The sequence below is a fragment of the Salmo salar genome, chromosome 20, assembly GCF_965601325.2.
Source record: "Salmo salar chromosome 20, fSalSal1, whole genome shotgun sequence".
Classification (NCBI taxonomy): domain Eukaryota; kingdom Metazoa; phylum Chordata; class Actinopteri; order Salmoniformes; family Salmonidae; genus Salmo; species Salmo salar.
In genome coordinates this window covers 43,658,833-43,675,139 of record NC_138310.1, presented here as the reverse complement: position 1 = coordinate 43,675,139, position 16,307 = coordinate 43,658,833, and the positions used below count along the sequence as shown (strand labels likewise).

General features: G+C 40.1%; 1 protein-coding gene and 1 long non-coding RNA gene across 6 annotated transcripts; both read left to right on the top strand.

Annotated features, from left to right (window-relative positions):
- The first annotated feature begins 1,905 nt into the window (after positions 1-1,905).
- Positions 1,906-8,602, top strand: LOC106580663 (uncharacterized). 5 transcript variants are annotated; one of them, XR_001322936.3, is made up of 10 exons: positions 1,906-1,993; positions 2,649-2,720; positions 2,866-2,973; positions 3,166-3,228; positions 3,328-3,417; positions 3,667-3,768; positions 4,073-4,216; positions 4,394-4,470; positions 4,633-4,727; positions 8,283-8,602. It is a non-coding gene; the product is annotated as an uncharacterized LOC106580663 (long non-coding RNA). The 5 variants fall into 5 exon arrangements; XR_001322937.3 differs by having other exon boundaries at positions 2,649-2,724; XR_001322939.3 differs by having other exon boundaries at positions 2,649-2,724; positions 4,073-4,239.
- Positions 8,603-9,859: 1,257 nt separating this feature from the next.
- Positions 9,860-15,557, top strand: LOC145850479 (P2Y purinoceptor 14). Its single transcript, XM_082966449.1, has 3 exons — positions 9,860-10,030; positions 11,779-11,849; positions 14,507-15,557. Exons 2-3 carry the CDS (start codon positions 11,781-11,783, stop codon positions 15,440-15,442), a joined length of 1,005 nt encoding a protein of 334 aa, XP_082822575.1. The 5' UTR covers positions 9,860-10,030; positions 11,779-11,780; the 3' UTR covers positions 15,443-15,557.
- Positions 15,558-16,307: the final 750 nt, after the last annotated feature.

Below are 16,307 nucleotides of genomic sequence, written 5' to 3'. Positions count from 1 at the left end.
GAATAGGTAATCAAATGGCTACCCAGACAATTTGCATTATGCCCCCCCCCCCCCACGCGCCAACACCTCTTTTACGCTGCTGCTAGTCTCTGTTTATCATCTATGCATAGTGAAGGGTTAATGTTGATTTTGGGGGTCACTACTATTTATGTTGTAATTAATTTGCTTACGTGCCATTGTACTTATGCTCACTGTATAGCTGAATATTGAGGCCTCTGTCTGTGTCTAGCTCTCTGCCAAATCCCGCAGCTCCACGTCTGTGAGAAAAGGTGAGAAAAGGGACTGTGGGTGATAGAGAGACAGCGTCTGTTATTCTCTGAAACAAGGGTAGATTTGCATACCGCTGAGACAGGTTCTCAGAAACCTTGTGTTAAGAGTTACTTGTTCTTTTAGCTGCACATGCAGGGTTTGATATAGGAGATCGCACCATAAGGTGTGATCTCGGGTATATAAGATCCTGTCTTTCTTTTGTTCGGGGCAGAACTCAGGAGAGACATCAGTTGTATGTCTGATGTTTGATCTTTGACTTCTGTCTACAGCTGTATTTTGATTAAAATAGTTATGATTTATAAGTGCAAATTTTGAGTATTCCTTATTTGTTAAGTAAATAACGGAGCCCAGAAAAGTGGAACCAATAATAGTCACTTTAACTATACCTACATGTACATATTATCTCAATTAGCCAGACTAACCGGTGCCCCCGCACATTGACTCTGTACCGGTACCACCTGTATATAGCGTTGCTACTGTTATTTTCACTGTCATTTTACAGTTTTTTTTATTTCTTTACTTATCTATTGTTTACCTAATACCTATTTTTTACTTAAAAATGGCACTGTTGGTTAGGACTTGTAAGTAAGCATTTCACTGTAAGCTCTACACCTGTTTTATTCGGCGCACATGACAAATAAACTTTGATTTGATATAACGCAAACCAATGGTTGTGTGTTCGAATCTCATCATGGACTTTAGCATTATAGCTAATTAGCAACTTTGCAACTACTTGCTACTTTTAGCTACTTTGCAACTACTTATCATGTTAGGTAACCCTTCCCCTAACCCTTTTAGCTAATCCTTCTCTTTCATCAAGATATTTTCAACTGTTTTTATTTGTCAGATTTAGGCCTATGTATTTTACTTAGTTGATGATGGAAGCTCTAGGCCTAATGCTGCACTGGCCTTTAGGCTAGGCTATCTCTGAGTTCCATGCGCTCATTTATTTAGCCGCCAATGGATCACGGTGTATCAATGTGTCCATATACCCAGATAGCACACATACATCCCGCCGATGTCGGCCTGAGAGAGGTATATCGTTATTAGATCGCTTTCCATTTAGAACGTTTAAGGGAGGTCAAACTGAGCAGAGGCTAGTGCTCTCGCATTAGTTGAGTTTAACTTTTCAATTTATATCATTTTATTTCAATTTTTTAGGACTAACTGATTTTGAGAAACAAAAACGTTATTAATTAAATGAAACTGTTTCACAAAAATGTCCATATAAAAATAATCATAACTGGTACGCAGATCGGTAGAAATGGTAGTATAAATTGTAACCCACTCAGCACGTGACGTCCACGGACGGCGAATTTTCGTCTATATTAGATCTGTCATGGACTTTATTTTGGCCAAAATTGTCTTCCCAAAAACTGGGCTATAATTTAGTCCATCCGTTTTTGTCCAAATATAACCGAAGGTCAGCCAGATCAGCTTGTGCTCATTGAAATGCATGACATACACGAATACAATTATTGCACATAGTATACGTTTGACTTTTTATTTGATATACACAATATAATAAAATATATTGATTTAAAATCTATTTTTTCTCGAATAGCTGGTTAGATGTTCTGATATAGACAGAATGACTGAAAATGACCTCTAATGTATTACAATTTATAACCGTCATGCCTCAAAACTGGGAGAGGCAGAACGAGCAAGTAGTTCACCCACCATTTGTTCCTCTAGAATGTAACACAAGGACACGCAGATAATTGTAAGCGTCAACATTTCTGAAAACGTTTGTAATTTGATAAGGTTGTTATATTAATTATCAGTTTCTGTTCATGTCGCAAACTATTTTCTCTAGGCTAACGTTAGCAACTCTGCCTGGATGCTTCCATGCTAGCTAACTAACTAGCTAGCTAACGTTAACTTAGTTGCTAGCTAGATAGTACAAGGCAGGAAAGCAGGGCTAACATATTTGATGGTTGTACTAACTGTTAGCTAGCTTACTGTATTGGTCTAACAACTACGGTTAGTTATGTTTTCTGGTAACGGGTGTGGAGTCATTGTTTTTTGACAGGAACATTTTAGCTAGCTAGAGTCTAACATCGATGTTACTCTCTGGGTACCTGCACATGCTAGCTAGTTAGTTAGGCGTGAAGCTGTTTGGTTTGCTAACTAACTGTAGTATAGGTTAACTAACTTTAACTATCTAGCTAGCTAAGAACGTTAGCTCACAGGAGAGAGGGCATTAATATGTTACAAATAAGACAGGAGAATGAGTGCAAAATGCATTGACCAAAATTAACTAGCGAAGAAGCCTGTCAAAATGTAGTTTACATTTGTCAAAATGTAATTCAAACTTGCTCTCACTATATTTATTATTACAGTATGTTTACTATTTACTTTTATGAACTTTTTTGCAGAAAATGAGAGTGTGAAGATGATAATTATACATCCACAACTGATCAAGACTAAAGCTGTTTTCCATGAATAATGTCAGTAAGTGGATTGTTCCACGAAATGTGTGCCTTTTTGATTCCCTCTGATATTTTATGTATAAATGATGTGTTTTGATGTGCATCTAATAACATTGCATGCATGATTTACTGTATGTGTCATGTGCTTAAATGTTTGTTGCAGGACTATCCAGAAGTTCCCCTGGGCAGTCTCAAAAATGGCAGAAAAGCTGGTCTTGTTCTCCCTCTACTCCAGCCCAGGATGAATTTAATGAGGACATGCCTAGACAGGGTAAGATAAACTGAAGAGTCAGTGGGAAATGTCAAACTTTTCACAGGGTAGCATAGATGGGATTTTCATTATTGTATCAGGCATCTCTGCCTGTTAGGATCATTATTTATACGGTACATATACCTTTTCCTATCCAGATCCTTGCTTTTAAGTTGTCCTGATCACACTCAAATTGGGTTATTTGTGTTTCAGGGCAATCCAGGGATTCACCTGGCCGTTCTAGATGCTCTCCTTCCCCATCTCACTTCACACACGGTGGGTCAAGTACAGCTTGCCAGACAAGTCCAGAAATCTTAATCAGCTAACCGGTCAAGCCCTTTAGGAAGTTTTATTCATTGGTTTTGAATGTTGCAGAATCATCCAGGCCTTCTACTAGCCAGTCCCACCTCCAGAGCAGAGAGCACAGATGTTCTCCATATCCATCCTGTTAATATACCAGACAAGGTGAGAGCGGTTATGTAGTAACTAAAGAGCACACACAGACAACATGCACACAACGGGGACACGTTCACTCATCAATGCTAGTTTTCTTACAATGAGCAGAAATTATACACATGTTCAGTCTTGATAACTGAAGATTAAAACTATCCTTAAAATATATTTATTGTAGTGTCTAGGTTTACAAAAATCAGGTACTATTTCTTTTTGCTGTTTACCTCTGGGTTGACACTGAGTTGGCTTTGAATTTTGCAGATTCATCCAGGGCTTCTACTTGCCAGTCCCAACAGAGCCAAGGTCATCGCAGCTCTCACCCTCCCATTCCCTCCGCAGAGTTGTTTCCCATGAATAATGCCAGTAAGTGGATTGTTCCACGAAATGTGTGCCTTTTGATTCTCTCTGATATTTTATGTATAAATGATGCACTAATTCAAAAGGCACCTATTTTGTGGAATGCCTCAAAATGTACTACAAAATTGAAACTTGAGTTAAAGTTAAACACTGAATCCATTAGAATACAGAACATTATTGAAACGTTGAACTATATGTATTATTGCAAGTAAAATTTCACTTTTATTTGCGATCACAATCTTGTCTGGCAGGATCCTCTTGCGTGTGACAACCCCATAATTCCAGTGTCAACAAAATGTTCTCCTTTCAGAATTTCAGAAGTGTGTCCTAACTAAATTGGAGATATTGGAGGAGGTGAAACGTGTTGGGAGAGCAGAGCCCCAAGACTCTGAGTTCCATGTCAAGAGGATGGAGACAGGGCAAGACTATGAGCAACTAGAGAAGCAGCTCCAAGGTGTGGATGCACAGAATCTGATGGTGAAATTTATTTTGTAGATTTAGTCAGCATTTTTCACACTACCTAAAGCGATACAAAAAGCGATGCCTGTAGATGTATTTTTTTTTTGTAAATTTTTTTTAAGTAGTCATATTGAGACAGTGGTTACTGCATAACTTCTGGTGTTTCAAACAGTCTCTTGACACAGATTGCAAGGTAAAGCAAAATTGGTGTTAAGGACACAAGGACCGTGCCAACAAGGTCGTGGACAGGTATGTCATATCTTCAGAATGGATCCAATAAGAAAGTAATTTTAAAGGTATCTTTAGTGATAGAAACTGTCTGCAACAAAGACAGTAAATCCAGCCTTATCTCCTCAGCAGTTTGAAAGTGTTCAATTCACAAAGTTCATCCTATGTGTGCTTGACTTTCAGGCTCTTTACCAATGGCCTGATGTCCTTGTTCAACTTCAATGGCCATCACGCAAAGCGAGGATTAGGAAACACAACTCTGTACTCTGTTGTCAACGGTACCTACAAACATGTCATTATTCTGTAGTATATTTTGTATTAATAACTGGGTGGTTTGAGCCCTGAAAGGTGATTTGGCGAACAGCCATGGTATATTTAAGCAATAATACATGAGAGCCCATGTGTTATGATGACTAGAGGTCGACCGATTATGATTTTTCAACACCAATACCAATTATTGGAGGGCCAAAAAAAAAAACGGTACCGATTTATTCGGCCTATTTTTTTATTTATATATATATATTATTTTGTAATAATGACAATTACAACAATACTGAATGAACACTTATTTTAACTTAATATAATACATCAATAAAATCAATTTAGCCTCAAATAAATAATGAAACATTTTCAATTTGGTTTAAATAATGCAAAAACAAAGTGTTGGCGAAGAAAGTAGAAGTGCAATATGTGCCATGTAAGAAAGCTAAGTTCCTTGCTCAGAACATGAGAACATATGAAAGCTGGTGGTTCCTTTTAACATGAGTCTTCAATATTCCCAGGTAAGAAGTTTAGGTTGTAGTTATTATAGGACTATTTCTCTCTAAAGGATTTGTATTTCATATACCTTTGACTATTGGATGTTCTTATAGGCACTTTAGTATTGCCAGTGTAACAGTATAGCTTCCGTCCCTCTCCTCGCTCCTACCTGGGCTCGAAAAAGAAACACATCGACAACAGCCACCCTCGAAGCAGCGTTACCCATGCAGAGCAAGTGACGTTTGAAACGCGATTAGCGCGCACCCCGCTAACTAGCTAGCCATTTCGCATGGGTTACACCAGCCTAATCTCGGGAGTTGATAGGCTTGAAGTCATAAACAGCGCAATGCTTGAAGCATTGCGAAGAGCTGCTGGCAAAACGAAAGTGCTGTTTGAATGAATGCTACGAGCCTGTTGGTGCCTACCATCGCTCAGTCAGACTGCTCTATCAAATCATATACTTAATTATAACATAAAAACACACAGAAATACGAGCCTTAGGTCATTAATATGGTCGAATCCGGAAACTATCACGTTTATTCGTTCAGTGAAATACGGAACCGTTCTGTATTTTATCTAACGGGTGGCATCCATAAATCGAAATATTCCTGTTACATTGCACAACCTTCAATGTTATGTCATAATTACGTAAAATTCTGGCAAATTAGTTCGCAACGAGCCATGCGGCCCAAACTGTTGCATATACCCTGACTGCGTGCAATGAACGCAAGAGAAGTGACACAATTTCACCTGGTTAATTTTGCCTGCTAACCTGGATTTCTTTTAGCTAAATATGCAGGTTTAAAAATATGCTTCTGTGTATTGATTTTAAGAAAGGCATTGATGTTTATGGTTAGGTACATTTGTGCAACGATTGAGCTTTTTTCGCAAATGCGCTTTTGGTCCCGTGGGGCTCAGTTGGTAGAGCATGGTGTTTGCAACGCCAGGGTTGTGGGTTCGATTCCCACGGTGGACCAGTACGGGGGAAAAAATGTATTCACTACTGTAAGTCGCTCTGGATAAGAGCGTCTGCTAAATGACTAAAATGTGAATGTAAAATGTTAAATCATCCCCCGTTTGGCGAAATCGGCTGTCTTTGTTAGGAAGAAATAGTCTTCACAGTTCGCAACGAGCCAGGTGGCCCAAACTGCTGCATATACCCTGACTCTGTTGCAAGAGAAGTGACACATTTTCCCTAGTTAAAAGAAATTACTGTTAGCAGGCAATATTAACTAAATATGCAGGTTTAAAAATATATGCTTGTGTATTGATTTTAAGAAAGGCATTGATGTTTATGGTTAGGTACACGTTGGAGCAACGTGTACCTAAGCGATTATATGCAACGCAGGACAGGCTAGATAACTACACATGGTTGATGATATTACTAGTTTAACTAGTGATTATGATTGATTGTTTTTTATAAGATAAGTTTAATGCTAGCTAGCAACTTACCTTGGCTTCTTACTGCATTCGCGTAATAGGCAGGCTCCTCGTGGAGTGCAATGTAAAGCAGGTGGTTAGAGCGTTGGACTAGTTAACCGTAAGGTTGCAAGATTGAATCCCCAAACTGACAAGGTAAAAATCTGTCGTTCTGCCCCTGAACAAGGCAGTTAACCCACCGTTCCTAGGCTGTCATTGAAAATAAGAATGTGTTCTTAACTGACTTGCCTAGTTAAATAAAGGTGTAAAAAAAATTCCGATTTCCGATTGTTATGAAAACTTGAAATCGGCCGTAATTAATTGGCCATTCCAATTAATCGGTCCACTTTTATCATGTCTGTGAGTGTCATAAAAGCCATAAAAGCGAAGTCCTTCAGGTTTTGTGGTACTGTAACCACACAATACCTGGTTAACAGTCTGTATCCAGGCACGCTGAGTTGCGTTGTGCATAAGAAAAGCCTTTACTACACCTTCCCATTGCTTAAAGGGTCACTAAGGTCGTGCAATCAACATGACCTGCTCTGTCTGTTTTAATAGGCTAGATAATTTTTTTGTCTTCTAAACCAATTATTCATTTGCATGGTGGTAATTTGTGTGGTCCCTTTTTGAGAAGAATGGTTTTAGGAGCTTGGCAATTTTGAATGAGGTGATCATGTGACCTTAATAGCCTTTTAACCTATTGCCCAGCATGGCATTTTCTTGAATTCAGTTTTTTTATTCTGCTATGCTGTAGCCCTAATAAATGCTTTACCATTTTTTCTTCTTCATTAGAGCAGACTCTAGTATGTCATTATGCTGGTTTTGTTTAGCTTTCTGGCCTGTTATCAATTAGGCCTTATTATTACTTAATTTCATCACACAGCCTACTAGTCCTGCATTTAAAATGAGTCAAGCATTCTCATGAATAATTAGCCTACAGTTTACAATGGCCTAAATAATAATAAAAGGCTTTATCATTTTTTCATTAGTACAGATCAACTCTCTGGTACGCCTATAATTTATTTTGTATTTACACTGTACCAATTAATCAGTAAAAATTATATATTAGCCTAGCTTGTTTGGCACATGCAAGCAGCGCTGGCTCCTTCCTCTTTCTATGAGCTCAAGTCAAATGTCTGACATTGCCTTTGTCTCCTGAGCAACCAGTCGGATAAACACCCCCCCATTTCAAGTAGAATTTTTTTGGGGCGATCTCCGCATACTGACAAATATTAGGCTACAGTGTTCAGAGTTTACCAATGAATGTGATTATAATAGTCTATTAGGGAGGAGTGAAAGAGACGAATTGCGCCATACAAACAGGCCCTTGTCTTTTCTACACTGCGTGCGAGTTTGAGCCCGGCCCTAATCAATTGTCAGCCCCTCAGGACAACTTTAACCAAACTTATCTTTTAAATTGCGTTTTGTCTTTGATAGACACGGAAAAGCAAACACATTTATCCACTTCTAAATTATTCGGAATAAATGTAATACATTATCATTATTACTGCACAACACAAAATAGCCACCATTGCTTAGTGATAAACCGGTGGTTTGAGCCCTGAATGCTGATTTAAGTGCTGTGGGGAACCTGTAAGATGCTCAATATCCATTAGTCTCTTCTATAACTTACTGTGTTTATTTTGGTGTTACAGCTGCAGTCAAGAAATGGAACAGCAAGGCCACTGACCATGATGTTCGGAGAGCTGCGGCAGACCACCTCAAACATGCTCCTGGTAGAGCCAGGTGTGGTGGTTTCCACGTCACCACCACACAGGACCGTTGCTAACGCAGCGAAATATATCTATACTTTTGATGGATAATTATTCAGTGTATATAATTAATTATATTAATTTGAACTTAACTGTATTTTGTCTTATCACTGTACTAGATAGTATTCTTTGAATGTTTTGTGAAAATACTGGACTAATGTAACGAGTAGTGTGATTGTTAATTTAAAAAAAAATACAAACCATTTTTTTGGTTACTGCGTCCATGTGTATAGGCTACAAGTACATTGAAATTATGACATTTGAAAGTCGTTAAAACAACGACCTGAAAAATACATCTCTTCAACTTTCACTTTCAACCAAAACAGGCCGTAGAAGGATGTCTTTTTATAGGTGTCTTTTCAACGACACGAAAGTCGTCTTTTCAATGTCTTATTTTTTTTACCCCTTTTTCTCCCCAATTTCATGGTATCCATTTGGTAGTTACAGTCTTGTCTCATCGCTGCAACTCCCGTACGGACTCGGGAGAGGCGAAGGTCGAGAGCCGTGCGTCCTCCGAAACAACCCAACCAAGCCGCACTGCTTCTTGACACAATGGTCACTTAACCTGGAAGCCAGCAGCACCAATGTGTCGAAGGAAACACTGTTAACCGGGTGACCGTGACAAGAACATCCCTGCTGGCCAAACACTCCCCTAACCCGGATGACGCTGGGTTAATTGTGCGCCTCCCTATGGATCTCCTGGTTGTGACAGAGCCTGGAATCGAATCCAGAATCTAGTGTCACAGCTAGCACTGCGATGCGGTGTCTTAGAGCACCGCGGCACCCGGAAGGCCCTTTTTCAATGTCTTTTTAACGAAAGTTTGCTGGGTAGGAAGCTAACCCAAACTTGAAACTCACACGCCACATATGGTGTTTAATATAACACTCATACATCATACATACTCATACATACATACTCATACATACATTAAAAGTGGAAATCAAATTCCTGTCCAACTTTATTCGTTCTGGCGCCAGCCCTGGTGAGACTTGACTCACATTCATATCACTTGTTCACTTGACTACCTCAGCATTCTCCTTAGTGGGTGAAGTGTCGGGCGGTGAATGTGAAGAGAAACATTTTGTGTTTGTTGCACTCACTGGTAGTGATTCTGCTGATATTCCAAAGAAAGGTCTTCTTGCAGTGACTGTGGTATGTTATTGAATTTCCCCACTAAACTTCACTAACTGACTCAAATGTAAAAATGGGAACCAAATCATACAGAAATCACAGATCCAGGAACACCAGAAACCACATCCTCAAATTTGGAGGGATAGCGAGGACACCCCACTTCCCATTTCATGCAATGCCCTACCCTAGACACCGCCCCCCGCTGATTTCCTCCGATTCTCATGAAGGAACCGTGTGGGAGGAGGACACATGCAGAGAGAAAGAGAGTAAGACGGGGGACAATAAAGCCTGAGCATCACAGGGAAAACTTATTGTGTGTATTTGTCCGACAAAAGGTAACCCTTGAGACTGGAGAACACAAGGCCGTTGTTGGAACAGCAGTGCAAGGTCTGAGTAGCATCCTGTGTTGTCAGCAGTAAGAGATCCACAGACAGGCAGACAGAGATACTCTACCATCCAACAGGACAGGAGCTGTGTCCTCTCATCACACAGCCAGGAGGTAGAGACCACCACTTTTCCCCTCAGAGAATATCTGTCCTGCTTGCTGAAGGTTAGTCTGTATCAGACTACTTAAATATTTAGGAACTGCTTTTCTATTTGTATAGAAGAAGCTACTATAGATGATGGTTTGTGGAGATATGTCTGTGTACTACTCCACATAACTGTTCTGTACATATGACAGGTATGCAGGTGCTAATTGTTACATAGCTAAATGCAAAAAGGAATGTGTTAATTGTTCCCTTGTATGTTAACATTACACATGGACACGGTGCAGAATGTTTTATCTTTTGTTTCACAGAGTTTTACTCATCTATAGCCCCATTTATACCTAGTGCTAACATGCCCCCTTTGTCTTGATCTTGTCTTCATTCTGCTTGTGCCCACATTTTTAGACAGGTGTAGACGATTAAAATACACATTGTGATCTGATTTATCACATTTTCCTAACCACCTCCGGAGCTAGTCAAGCACGCATTGTATCTGGATATGAATCAAGTGTAAACACATCTGGATGGTCAAACCATTTAAATCATCATTATACCGGCATCTAAAATCATTGACCGGTAGCACTATTGACTTATGGCATCAGTCATTTTCTTAAAATATATAAATTCCTATTATTTTGAAAGAAAATAAGTTAAATAATTTTCATACAGGGAGACATCAGCCAAGCTGGTCACAATGCGGACACATTGAACGGATAAGACAAAGATTTTAATACAAAATGTAGACGTGACAAACCTTGATCAGATAGTGATTGGACCGTAGAATTATGAATTAGAATAGTAGGATGGACATGAACCTTCTTATGATGGGATAAAGGATAGACATTTGGTCAGGGAGTTGATCAACCATGGTTTGCCAGTACTGTAATAAGATAGTGGAAATTAATTCCTTTAAATAATTTATCTGCACTGCATGTTTGTTAGCTAGCTAGCTAGCTAGCTAGCCAGACAACTTTAGAGGAATTATTCAAATTAACTGCCAATTTGCCATCATTCCATAGAAACAATGCATTCAATCCACAGCCATACACTGGCTGAAATCAGTTGATGATAGGACTTAGACAAGTTGTAAATGCAACAAATACTGTTATTGTATCATACAATAGCACTCACAGCTTCCCAAGAAAACAAAAATGTAGACATTTATGGCCTGTATACATACATTTTAGAGGCTATTTATACAGAAAATGTGTATAAAACCCATATGAACTGTATTTGTAATTATATTACTATTTTTTTGCCTCTACTGCCATTAACTCCAATTAGACTGGTTTGGATTTGTCCCTGACCAATACAGCTGCCATTTTCACCACATTCTGGAACTTTGAGGGTTTATGACATATCCTATTAAATTACTGAAGAGGCTCTCTATGGATTGGATCATATTGTTCAGATCATGAAACACATATTGATGCAAGGTGTAAAAGAGGCTTCTGTTTGTGCTGAATAACTTGGCTGAATCATTCTTACTAAGCCTATTGTTTTAAGCTTTATGTATTTAAAAAAACAAACAAAAAACGAGTAGGATTCAGCAGTTTATAAGTTCATACTTGGGTGAAGTTGTACAAATGCTACAGAATGTAAAAATGTTCTACCTTGATTTGGTTTTCTTTGACCACCAGTAATCCAGATTTAAAGCTATTGACTTTCTCTGCACTAAAGAGGCACATCTGTAACCAAATTCTAGTGACAGCATTTTACGAGACTGTATGTATGTTGAAATAAACACTGTCTCTCTCAGGCATGGCCGCCAACTGGATCACTGGCCCGTCCAATCAGACAACAGACTTCGGCAGTGTGTTCACTCACCAGGTACAGCGCTGATGATGTTGTAACATAAGGCACCTGTGCTTTTATGTTTATGCCACAGAAGAATGCAATGAAATTATTTAGATATTGAAAATGAAAATATTTTATAATACCCTCAGCCTATATGCTCTCTCATAATAATCTCATAATGATCCTGACTAAATACTGACAATAATACCAGTTATATTATCAGATGAAAAGTTGAAACATAGCATATTATAAGACATTATAGGCCCACCCCCTGTCCTATCCTATCCACCCCAAGTCAAAATGATCTTGGCTTACATGTCAGTCTATACTGACAAGTGGGCTTTGCTAATCGTCATGGCACAAATTTGTCAGCTAATTGGATGCCTTAATCTAATGTAAGGCCAAAGAAAACGTTCAATGTTGTGAAATGTGGGGTGGCAGGGTAGAGGTATGTGGTTGATAACCTCCCACTAGGTAAAAACTGATTGAATTAACATTGTTTCCACATAATTTAAATCCCCAAAATCTGTGTTTAAGTTGAATCAATGTAGAAAACTGATTAGATTTTTAAAAAGTAATCAACGTAAGGGCATTTCGTATTTTTTTTCCACCAAACCTTTAACCTAAATGGTGACGTCTTATTGATTTCATTTTGAATTCACGTTAGTTGAAAACTCAACCAATGTAAATCAAAACTAGAAGTTGAACTGATGTCTGATCTCTTTTTGTTTCCTTTTCTCATATCTGCGATGAGGCTCTGGCTCAAAGAAAACAGTTATAGGTTTTAAAAAGTGAACGTTATGTGCAAGAAAACAATATGAATGACTGATAGCTACATGTACACTAAAATGTTTGTACTGTATAGGCATCCATACACTCTTAGAGAACTAAAATAGTTATTTGGCTGTCCCCATAGGAGAACACTATAAAGAACCATTTTTGCTTCCGAGTAGAACCCTTTTTGGGTCTATGTTATACAGTGCCTTGCAAAAGTACTTACCCCCTTGGCGTTTTTCCTATTTTGTTGCATTACAACCTGTAATTTAAATAGATTTTTATTTGGATGTCATGTAACAGACATACACAAAATAGTCCAAATTGGTGAAGTGAACTAAAAAAATAAAACGGAAAAGAGGTGCGTGCATATGTATTCACCCCCTTTGCTATGAAGCCCCTAAATAAGATCTGGTGCAACCAATTACCTTTAGAAGTTATATAATTAGTTAAATAAAGTCCACCTGTGTGCAATCTAAGTGTCACATGATCTGTCACATGATCTCAGTATATATACACCTGTTCTGAAAGGCCCCAGGGACTGCAACACCACTAAGCAAGGGGCACCACCAAACAGGTCAGGGACAAAGTTGTGGAGAAGTAAATGGGGGAAGAAAGAAAATTGAAAGAATATGGCACCACAACAAACCTGCCGCTCACCAAAACTCACAGACCAGGCAAGGAGGGCATTAATCATAGAGGCAACAAAGAGACCAAAGATGACCCTGAAGGAGCTGCAGAGCTCCACAGCGGAGATGTGAGTATCCGTCCATAGGACCACTTTAAGCCGTACACTCCACAGAGCTGGGTTTTACGGAAGAGTGGCCATAAAAAAGCCATTGCTTAAAGAAAAAAATAAGCAACCATGTTTGGTGTTTGCCAAAAGGCATGTGGGAGACTCCCCAAACATATTGTAAGAAAGTACTCTTGTCAGATGAGACTAAAATGTAGCTTTTTTTGCCATAAAGGAAAATGCTTTGTCTGGCACAAACCCAACACCTCTCATCACCCCGAGAACACCATCCCCACAGTGAAGCATGGTGGTGGCAGCATCATGCTGTGGGGATGTTTTTCATGAGTAGGGACTGGGAAATTGGTCAGAATTGAAAAAATGATGGATGGCACTAAATACAGGGAAATTCTTGAGGGAAACCTTTTTCAGTCTTCCAGAGATTTGAGACCGGGACTGCTAAAGCAACACTCAAGCGGTTTAAGGGGAAACATTTAAATGTCTTGGAATGGCCTAGTTAAAGCCCAGACCTCAATCCAATTGAGAATCTGTGGTATGACTTAAAGATTGCTGTACACCAGCGGAACCCATCCAACTTGAAGGAGCTGGAGCAGTTTTACCTTGAATGGGCACAAATCCCAGTGGCTAGATGTGCCAAGCTTATAGAGACATATCCCAAGAGACTTGCAGCTGTAATTGCTGCAAAAGGTGGCTCTACAAAGTATTGACTTGGGGGGGGGGGGGGTTAATAATTATGCACGCTCAAGTTCTGTTTTTTTTCTTATTTCTTGTTTGTTTCACAATAAAACATATTTAGCATCTTCAAAGTGGTAGGCATGTTGTGTAAATCAAATGATACAAACCCCCCCAAAAAACTATTTTAATTCCAGGTTGTAAGGCAACACAATAGGAAAAATGCTAAGGGGGTGAATACTTTCGCAAGGCACTGTACATGAAACCCAAAAGTGTTCTACCTGGAACCAAAAAGGGTTCTCCGGGGACAGCTGAATAACCCTTTTGAAACCCTTTTTTTCTAGGGGTGTATAGGTGCAGTACACTTACACTGATGCTGAGACATAGCATACGCTTCTTCAACAAATGTGTTTGCGTTATCCTATTTTTATGCATCAACCACCTCTCTATTCGTATTCTCCAGCCAGATTCCCATTCTGTTTCTCCCCACCAGGTGCTCCCAGTTCTCTACGTGCTGATCGGCGGCGTGGGCTTGGCTCTCAACAGCTTGGCTGCCTGGATATTTTTCCGGGTGCCCAGCGACTCAGGCATGGTGGTCTACTTGAAAAACATGGTAGTGGCCGACCTGCTGATGCTGCTCACCTTCCCCTTGCGTGTGGCCAGCGAGCTCGGCCTGGGCGGCTGGCAGGTCCGCGTGGCCGTGTGCCGCTACAGCGCCGTGCTCTTCTACTCCTCCATGTACGTGGGCATCATCTTAATGGGCCTCATCAGCCTGGAGCGCTACGTCAAGGTCGTAGGTCACTCGTCTTCCTGCACACACCTCCTGCAGCGAGTGGGGTTCACCCGGGTCCTGGCCCTGCTGACGTGGAGCCTGCTGCTGCTTTCCGTACTCCCCAATGTCGTGCTGACCAGCAAGCCTGCGGACGAGGAGAGCTCCAGACACTGTGTGCAGCTAAAGACCCCCCTGGGTCAGCAGTGGCACAAGGTGTCCTCGTATTTCGGTGTGGCCCTGTTCTGGGCCACTGTACTGGTTCTAGCCTTCTGCTACTCTTCCATTGCCCACCACTTCTACAAGTCGTACCGCCGCGTTCGCCAGGACGACAGCGGGGTGTACAGCAAGTCCAACTGCAGTATCTTCAGCCTCCTGGCCGTGTTCTTCATTTGTTTCGTGCCCTACCACATCTGCCGCGTGACCTACACCCAAAGCCAGTTACCCGGCTCCGGCTTCAGCTGGCACAGCCGTTATATGCTGTTCCAGGCGAAGGAGGTCACCCTCTTCCTGTCAGCACTCAATGTGTGCCTGGACCCCGTCATCTACTTCTTGATGTGCACTAAGTTCCGCGAGTCACTACTGAAGAAACTGCCCAGAGGCAGGGGAGGGCCAAAGAGATGTTCCCTTACCACAGAACAGACTGTTAGTAATATGTGATGAGAAGAGGAAAGGAGTGAGAACAGGTGAGTTGAAAGAAGAATCATATGTGGAAAAATAGTAAACCAGCAAAAGGCAAAGAATTCTAATACTAGATACAGTATGTATTTATATATTGCAGGGAGTTCGACTGACCCTTTTGTAATGAACTCCGCTGAAGACATGTCTGGACTGCAATAGAAATTATAGACATTTGTTACAGACATTTGTTTGTAGAAAACACCTTTACAGTATTAAAAATGCTTACGTTTCATTGCTACTGATGCCATAGAATAAGACATGGGTTAAGACATTTTTTGTTGTTTTAAATAATGTCAATGTTGTTTTGAGGTTTGATTTAATAAAAATATTTTTGCTTTAATCATGTCAATGTTTTGAGGTTTAATTTAATACAGCGTCTGAGTAAAAGTTGATAATTGAAATCTTATTCTGGTGCTGGTTTTAAAGATGATAGATGATACATAGATCAGAGTTTCCTTAACTCAGACCTGCCCCCCCCCCCACCCCCCCCCCATTTTGTTTGTTACCCTAGCACTATACAGCTGACTCAAATAATCAAAGCTTAATGATGAGTTAGTTATATGAATCAGCTGTGCAGTGCTAGGGCAAAAACCATGGAAATTGTTTAATCCCCACATGGGGGCATTGTGCTCAAGCACACGCACACATCTCCCCTGTGGTTGTAATAGATAGAGCCATGCAAATGTAGCTCTATCTATTACAACCACAGCCATGTGGAACCGCTAGTCGGTGCCCTATCATGCTAGCAAGATTCTATTGGTGCGTTCTAAGTACATTTGCATATTTCCGTAAGGGAAAGCCTACTCTTTGAAGTGTGCGTGTGCAATACCTCAATTTGGCTTTG

Excerpts from the sequence above, each read along its gene's own strand:
- LOC145850479 (XM_082966449.1), top strand. The coding sequence starts at position 11,781 with ATGGCCGCCAACTGGATCACTGGCCCGTCCAATCAGACAACAGACTTC. Across the intron at positions 11,850-14,506 it reads GCAGTGTGTTCACTCACCAG|GTGCTCCCAGTTCTCTACGT; the intron begins GTACAGCGCTGA and ends TCTCCCCACCAG.